Here is an 8,952-nt window from a genome sequence, read left to right on the forward strand (position 1 = left end):
TATTATTTTCAGCCAGCTTCAGGCTCAGAAGATGAATTTTGATGCGGAGACTAAGGCAACATTTCTCTTATGTTCATTGCCATCCTCATGGGATACCTTCCGTACAGCTATCAGTAACTCTGCACCTAGTGGAGTACTGAAGTTTGATGATGTTGTGGGTAGCTTGTTGGCTGAGGAGATTAGACGGAAGTCTACGGACGGCAACAAGCAGGAAGCAGCCTTAAATGTGCAAAGGGGCATATCATAGTTCAAGGGGAAGTCCCAAGAAAGAGGGAAGTCTTGTAGCAAATCCAGGGCATGGAACATTGAGTGTTACCACTGTGGCGAGAAGGGCCATATGAAAAAGGATTGCTACAAGCTTAAAAGAGAGAAAAAGGATAAGAAAAAGAATGCAAATTGGGCTACAAATCAGAAGGAAGAGAGTCCAAGGGAGGACAAAGGAAAAGTGAAGATTGAGGAGATCAATGTAGTCACACATGACAGTGACGATGACATTCTCTTCATGTCTAGTTTATCTGCAGAGTTGCTTATCACTTCAGATGATGCATATTTCCAAGATTGGATTTTGGATTCTGGTGCTTCATTCCATGTTACTCCCCATAGCTTCCAATCCATTTGGAAGCACCGACGTTTTGAAGGGTTCTATGTGTTGGATTGGTGATGTTTATATAGAGTAGATAACAAATAGATTGGAAGCACATGCATTTGAGAGAGACGAATGTGGCATTTCCTAAAGTGTCGAAGTTCTCAGGCTTTTGCTATGCTGTAGTGAGTGAGGTAATGTTAAACGAAAAGAAAGGGTGAGCTAATGTTGCTACCAAGTTGCTCATATGCAAATTCCTTGATCAGTCTTATGTGTTGTGCTACACTATACACTGTCTAGATCTTTGTATGTGATGTTGATTCAGTGTCATGAACTGACATGGTGTGAATTGAATCTTATGTCACTTGTTGAACCCTTCAAACACTGCCAAGTCATGGCAAATAAATAGCCATCGTTGGCTTTTGTATTGTGGGAAGAGAAGACATCGTCCCTACCATTATTTTCAACAACTTTGTTGAGACATTGTCTTAGCCCTTTAGATGTGTGGAACTGACTCATCTTGCCGAATGAGGAATTGAATTATCGTACTCGACTATTTGCTCCTGTGTGGATGCGATGGCTACTGTGAATAGACTAATTGAATCTCTCCTAATATGGGTTCCAAAGTCAATGACTTGATGAACTAGCTAAACCATTGGATTTTAAATGGCGAATGCCATATTTTGACCTTTACGCAGGCATGCCTATCCTTGTCTTTTTATTAGTAATGCCACGGAGGCCGATCCATATTTTGAGGCTGCCTGACTGTTTGCTTAGGGATCTGAATAACCACTCTACTAAATAAGGGTTACCTTTTCCCTTGTTCTTGCCACACAATGGGGTGCCAAAGTTAACAATTGGTAATGGTGTTCCACATTTCATCTCATGAAACGATCATGGCTCATCATATATCTAACCCCTTTTCATGACAAATTTCCTTGATAAAGTCCTTGGAAGATCCTAGGAGAGCTAAGGGTTGACAATTGATATAATATGGTACCAAATCTATGCACGATGTTATGCAACTTATCTTTCATGCAGTCTTTGAAAATGTTTCATGATGAAAGTGCGTGGAGGACCTAAGGAGAGCAAAACCTTGGAAGCATTCCGATTTGTTATGGTGCTTGTACTTCCACATCTCAAGCTAGCTTTACGGACTTTGTATAGTTGGGATATTTATTCTTATTGAATACTGGGATATTTATTCAACCTTGTTTAATCCTTTGCGTACATATAGAACAATAGATCCGACCATCAATGGGACTGCCAAGGGTAAGATTATGCACAATAAGGCCTTGGCAGATAAGATGAGAGCCCAGGCACAGGTTGTAGTTGACATAGAGGCTAATTGCCTGGGTTCATCCTGAATTTTGAACATCTCCTCGCTGACACCAGATAAGAGGCAGTGGTTGACAGTTTTGTAAATTTGACTTGTGCTACTTCAGGTATGTTTATGACAAATATGACAGCAGGGATCGCATGGGAGGGTTTCCAAGCATGTGTGAGTGCAGATTGTGTGGGGGTTAAAGGTCACTATGCCTTTACCCCGGTTATGTACAATACTTAAACACATATATAAATGAATGAAAAAGAAGATTAGGGTGGTTCTGCACCCACCAAACTTGTGTGGCTCTCTGTCTCTCTCTCTCCTTCTTCCGTTCTTGCTTCCGTTGAGAGCACTCTCAACTGGTATCAGAGCCCGGGTGATCTAGCTGAGCGTGCGTGAATGCTTGAAGCTCAGCAGCTCTGTGGGAGGAAGGAGAAGCTCTGTGGGAAGCTTTGTGGGCGACTTTACTTGCATCCGAGTGTGCAGAGACCTTGGAGGAACTTTGGAAAAGTCACTTTGGTTTTGCGAAGTGGTTTTGAGAGCCTGTTAAGAGTTTTCAAAGAAAAAGTCATTTTTTGAGCTTTTCCCTGTTCCATTCGATGACAGAGACTCCGTATTGACTTGTAGAGGCAACTATTGCTTGCTTTTGGTATCCACTTCACTTCAGGAGCTTGGAAACACCTTCGTTCTTGAATCTGGGATCATTTCATTGGATTTCTGACTCACTGTGTCAATTTCTGCGTTTTTTGCCCGGGTGTTGGAACTCAAGTTTGGAGCAACCATTTGCAGATTTGTCAGTTCCGGTGGACTCAGGAGGTCCTAAAACTTCTATGTTGCTCATCATTCACACTCCGGTGGAGTTTACAAACAGCTCTGTTTCCAAAAACGTTTTTCAGTCCGTGTGTTGGACCCAGTGATTGAGACCACGGTTTCCAAAACCGTCTGTCCCATTGTGTTCCGGATGCCCAAAAACCCCTACCTGTCAGTTCTTGCACGATTCGGTGGAGGATTTTCAGAGTTATAGATCTCTGTGTATTCGATTTCGTCTCTCTGTTATGCATTTTTCATTCTAAGGTTTTGAAACCTTAGATTTATGCCACATGGCAATGGATAAGTGTTGACTCCCATTTCTCACTCATCGGTTGGGATTTTGGAGTTCTAGCAGAAGAGAGATATTTGCAGATTTTCTTGCTAAGTCCGATTATGCAATGGCGCCCATGTTTTAAGGCATCTCAGGTTCTATTTTCAGTAGCGGTCATTACCATGGGACTATGATTTCTTGAGCATACCTTATGCAGATCACTCTGGTTGCAGTTTGAGCACTGTGCGCTCATTCGTGATAATAGCCTGATACTCTTGGCACTATATGTGGATGATATGCTATTGGCTAGCAAGAATACTTATGAGCTAGATGCATTAAAGGCCAAGTTGCATGAGGCCTTTGATATGAAGGATTTGGGACTTGCAGGTCATATTCTTGGTACGTGCATCACGTGTGATCAAAGTAGGAAACTCCTTTGGCTTTCACAGAAGGAGTATGTTACAAAAGTATTGCAGTGTTTCAATATGGAGGGGGGGAAGGCAATGAGTACTCCATTGCCTCCATATGTGAAACCGAGTCATACAGATAGTCCCAAATTAGATGAGGAGAGGGCCATGATGGCCAAGGTTCCTTACGCATCAGCGGTTGGGAGTCTTATGTATGCTATGATAGCTACTAGACCAAACATTGCATTTGCAGTGGGAGTTGTTAGCCGATATATGGCTAATCCAAGAAAGAGGCATTGGGAGGCAGTTAATTGCATCATGAGGTACATGAAGGGTACCAAGGAGATGTGCATTTGCTTTGGTAGAAGAGACATGCGTGTACTTGGGTACACAGATTCAGACTATGCAGGCATGTGGATAGTAGGAGATCCACTTCTGGTTATGTGTTCATCTTTGCAAGTGGTGCAGTGTCGTGGATGTCTCATGCACAGAAGTGCGTTGCTTTGTCTACCACAGAGGCTGAGTATGTTGCAGCCACAGAGGGTTGCAAGGAGGCTATATTGCTTGATCAGCTAGTGGGAGATTTGGGGATTCATACAGGTGTACTGACATTGCATAGTGATTCCATGAGTGCTATTCAGCTAGCACGGAATCCGGTCTTTCATGCAAAGACCAAACACATTGAGGTCAGGTACCATTTCATCAGGGAGGTACTTGAGGACAAGTGCATAGAGCTTGTCAAGGTTCATATAGATGATAACCCTGCAAATATGCTGACGAAGAGTCTACCTAGTCAGCGGTTTGAGTATTGTTGTGTATTGATGGGCATTGGTAGTATGCTCACTGGTTGTTCTCCCTTAAAGGCACATTGTCCTTTAAGTGGGAGGTTGTGGGGGATAAAGGTCACTATGCCTTTACCCCAGTTATGTACAATACTCAAACACATATATATATGAATGAAAAAGAAGATTAGGGTGTTCTACACCCACCAAAAACTTGTGTGGCTCTCTGTTTCTCTCTCTCCCTCTTCCATTCTGCTTCTGTTAATAGCACTCTCACAAAGACAATAAGTCAATTCCAGGAAGACAATGTGAGAATCTTACTTGTCTAAATGTGAAATACGAAGTAAGTTCCAATGTAACTTATTGCAACTCTTCATCTCATGGCCCGTCAGCAACAATGATTTGGTCTCCCATGCCCTCATCACTTGCAACTTTAATGATGACAATTGCAATTGTTCCCATCACGTTTGCTACTGACAATTTTGCACTCTTTTCCACGTAAGAGCAAGCAGCAAAAGCTACAGCACCCCCTACCACAACAGATTAACAATGGACAAAAGTATGGATGTGAAAGAAGACTTTTGAAAAAAAATACAAACCAACACAACAATTTCTATTTTCGATGTACTGAATGGGACGCAATACAAAATCCCAATGCCAAAAAAGTAGAATTCGAAGTATGTTTACTCCAAAAATTAATGTGTGCTTCAAGTAGGAAAGAAAAACTTCTAGAAAAGCTTTCACAAATCAAAAAAGACTTGCAAATGAAAGTCCAAATAAAACTTTCGTTAGTCATAGAGGCAAGAAAGCAAAACTCCCACAAAGGCTTTAATGAATGGAAAAAGAATTGCGACGCTTCACACTTTATCTTGTAAACACAGCAGGACTAGCGATGGACATAACTATGATGAAAAGCCACTTAGAAAAGGCAAGAAGTTTGCTTGTAATCCGCAATGACACAAACCCACTCTCAAGTGGTTGCATTAGATGCAGCTCTTGCAAGGTAACCAGTGTTTCGATTGGAGGCAATGGGGCTATTGACCAAGTTTTTGTTAATTTACAATTTTGAAAGTAACGAACTCACCTGCGGCTACATAAAGCAGATCCCATAGATCATTGTGTACCACAAAAAACTTAAGGGAGGAGAAGAATCTTGAGAAGACTCTTGGGAGGACGCTTTCGATCATTCGATGATATTATATGTCTCATGATTGAGCTACTGCAACAAAGGCTAGCCAAACTGGACATACGAAAAAGAAGACAGGGTTTGGAAAGCCAAGCGATGCAAAAGCTAGTCTGCTACTATGAATAGTCCTAGACACGATCTCTTTAAAGGTTTGCATGTAGCAAAGGTGAGCAGAAAGCTAAAGCAAGAGGACGAGTTGTAGAGTTTGCGATAGCTAACATTGGTAGCTCTCTAAAGATTTGCATGCAGGAGAGGTTCAAAGATTTGCATGCAACAGAGGTGCATGAGTTGTAGAGTTTACGGGAGATACCATCACCACCATCATCCATTTTATTGAAATCATTGTCCGCACATTCCACAACGCTTGTTTTCCCTGAAGTTGGAGTGATGGGAGATTGCAAAACCTGAGGGCATGCTTTAGCAAGTCCTGCCTAGAAGACAGACTACGAAGAAGAAATAAGAACATGCAGAAGTAAGGAAGGACGTACTCGAATAAAGAAAAGAGAAAGTAGAAGTGCGCCACCCTTCACAAAGGCACCACTATCCGTTTCCATCAAGTCCGTTGAACCCTCAACAACCATCTTCTATGCCGGTAAACTATCACAAAGATGTGTGATATGAAGCCTTGAGTACTTGCGGTTTTATAGACCATGCGAGAATTGTAGGGCTGGTGAAAATGATGACTGACTTCAACCAAACACAATCTACCAAAATATTATCTACAGGTCTTCTTTACTTGCAGGACTGCGTAATTGTTGGGAGACGCATGTTCTCCTCAATAACAAAAAATTAACGAAACATGCATGAGGACGAAATGGCACTATTGGAAGGGCAGAGTTGCAACTGGCCTTCTTGAATGTGAGATGAAGTAAAGACGTGCCATGAAGAAGAATCCTTCCAACTCTCACTAAATGTCCTCTTTTTTGCATGCACAAATAAGACGAAAGTTGATCAGAAATCAGACGAACCATGTTGTACATATCCTCTGTTCACCAAAACTCGACATGCAGAAATCACGAACGAGCACCTCGTCAAAAAGGAGACTGGCATGATTTGCAAATCTTTGCATCATCACATGCAACCCAAGAGTAATTAAATGGCACGCACCATCGACCAATTAGAAAATTGTACATTTATGATTTCTATAAATTCGTAATTTATGCTTTCACAAAAATGAATCAACGGTAAGGCTACCCAGAGGGCAGGCCAAAAAATCAAGTATGATCTTAAGGGAAAGTAGAAGAAATATGTAGTGACACTACCAATGCCTTGGTCTTTAAAGCTTGCATGGCAAGAAACAAACCGACATGCTAGAAAAAGTTTTGTGGGAAAGTAGAAGAAATCTAGAGTGTCACCACCAATGGCTTGATCCATAAAGCTTGCACGATAAGAAACAAATCGATGTGCTAGAAAAAGTCTTGTAGGATACCATTGCGTAAGTAGCATAATGACTTGGATGAGTCAAAAGAAATTTGGTGTGCAATCAATTGAGATGAGATCTTTCAAGAATTTTTACTTGGATGTTGAGAATCTACAAAAAGCCATGGCCAAATTCTATGGAATGAGAGAAGATGGTAAGAGGAACTCCATCTTTGCATTGCCTTTTGCTTAGTTTCTCAAAGAGTACAGGTTGGAGAGGGTGAGCATTTGTATTATGAACAAAGCCTGGCACTTTATTCAAGGGAATGGAATACATGAGTACCTAGCAACTGATTGGAAACCTCACAACTTGCACCTTAGTACTAGTGGGTTCCACATTTGCTAACACACTTAAGTTAGATTTCATGTTTCATGATCTTTTTATTGCTAATTTTGGTACCATAGGCCTGTATTTGGCCTCCATGGATGTTAGTATCATCTCTCTCTCTCTCTCTCTCTCTCCTCATATGCACTCGTTATGTTTACCCCCACCTTCTTTGTTTGTGCATACTAAGGGTGTTTACAAACTAGTGCACCATGGGCAATGCCCACGGATTGGACGAGCGAGATTGCCTACCTACATCTAGCCCACTGCCCAAATGCATTCAATGCACCATGGGTGCGCATGGGCGGCTCTATGTCCGTTTCCATTAATCATATAGTAGGGTCATAATGATGTAGCCACCTTGTTTGTATATTGGATACGTGCCTGGGCACATGAGAGGTTTCAGATTGCGATCCGTTAAGGCTGGAGTCATGCAAGCTCAAGTGTGCCGGAATCTTGCTGAACTGTGCGGGAGTTAGGGGACGTGTAATCCGATTGCCTAGTTTTCCATTACCCTGGTGCCGGACCTTAATTGAGTGTGCGGTCCGTTTGCATAAGTGAGGCATCCGATTGCCTTCTTTCCGTGAACCTCGTCAGGGTGAGAGAGTGTACCTAGTGGTTTTGCATATGGACCCTAAGTATTAGAATGTTGGTTTAATTTGCTTGTGGCAGTGTAGGCTCGATCCAATGAGGACCTGGGTAGGATAGAAGATGGAGACAAAGAGGTGCGCGTGAAGACGAAGGGAGGGTGCTGCTGCGAGAAGTGAAGAGGTGGTGGTGGTGGTGGTGCTGCTGCTGCGTGACCGGGAGTGGTAGAATGTCTGGTGTTGGAGTGGGCGGGGTTCGTGCCCGAGTCCTTCAAGCCAGCGTCCGCCTCCGAGCTGCCGGTAAGGCTGCCGCTAAGACTCCTGCCAAGGGCAAAAAGGTCAAGGTTGAAACCCCCGTTGGCCCTACTGTCGACAAGGAAATCCGAGCCAAGACCGTGCTGGGGGCTAACATCCTCAAAGATGGTGCTGACCCTCCTATCAAAGACGACGCTGAGTATCCCGAGTGGCTCTTCCATCTGCTCGACCGCCCACTGCCCCTCAGTGAACTTGAAAGGAGGAACCCACAGTCCATGGCCACCAAAGAGCTTCAACGATTTGTGAAGCTCGATAACCGTCGGCGAATCAAGGAGAAGAATGCGCTCAAGGCCAAGTCGTGAATGGCGGTACAGTTGCTATTTTCAATCATCCGACAAGATAGCGTATAGCTCAGCATAGAAAAGTATATTTTATCTTAGCACATTACGAAATATACGTAATGTTGTAGTTGTGGTGGACTATTCTATAAATCGAGACATGACAAGGTGTTTCGATTGCACTCTTAACTTTTGAAATTATGCATATGTATATTTTGCTGTGAAACTGTGAAACCGTTTTTGAAATGGACTTTTGTAAACGATCTGTGACGTGTAACTTTTTGAGCATTGGAATGGCGAAATAGAGAGTCCCTTTTTTCCTAGCTATATGGATTTTCTCTCACCAGTTTTGAATGTCCCTTTGACATTCCTCTCTGCAGTGAAACTTGATTTTCCATATTCTAGTTTGGCTGGACCCATTACACTCTCCTCACATTCGGAAAGTGGGATTGCTTTTGCTTTAAGGAGGCAATCACCATGGAAAGCGGTGAATATACCTGGTACGAGAAGCTAGTCGTGGCAATGGTGATGGTTTTTAGCCTTTTGTTTCTCATAGCCCAGGGTTGTTGGAGTTTGATAACCTTTTACTCTAGCAGCGAGTCCTGGCTGTCCTGCGTGTTATGGCCCAAAGAAATGGCCTATGAACCTATGGCAGTGACCAG

The 8,952-nt window shown here is 42.8% G+C and overlaps 1 protein-coding gene across 1 annotated transcript; it reads left to right on the plus strand.

Annotated features, from left to right (window-relative positions):
- The first annotated feature begins 7,501 nt into the window (after nt 1-7,501).
- On the plus strand, nt 7,502-8,533 carry LOC147899728 (large ribosomal subunit protein mL54-like). The gene is made up of 2 exons (XM_087378368.1): nt 7,502-7,708; nt 7,788-8,533. The coding sequence occupies exon 2, from the start codon at nt 7,928-7,930 to the stop codon at nt 8,312-8,314; it is 387 nt and encodes a 128-aa protein (XP_087234494.1). The 5' UTR covers nt 7,502-7,708; nt 7,788-7,927; the 3' UTR covers nt 8,315-8,533.
- The last annotated feature ends 419 nt before the right edge of the window (nt 8,534-8,952 follow it).

This window comes from Dipteris shenzhenensis, chromosome 8 (genome assembly GCF_047967505.1).
Source record: "Dipteris shenzhenensis isolate YYH24624 ecotype China chromosome 8, Dip_SZ_1.0, whole genome shotgun sequence".
Classification (NCBI taxonomy): Eukaryota; Viridiplantae; Streptophyta; class Polypodiopsida; order Gleicheniales; family Dipteridaceae; genus Dipteris; species Dipteris shenzhenensis.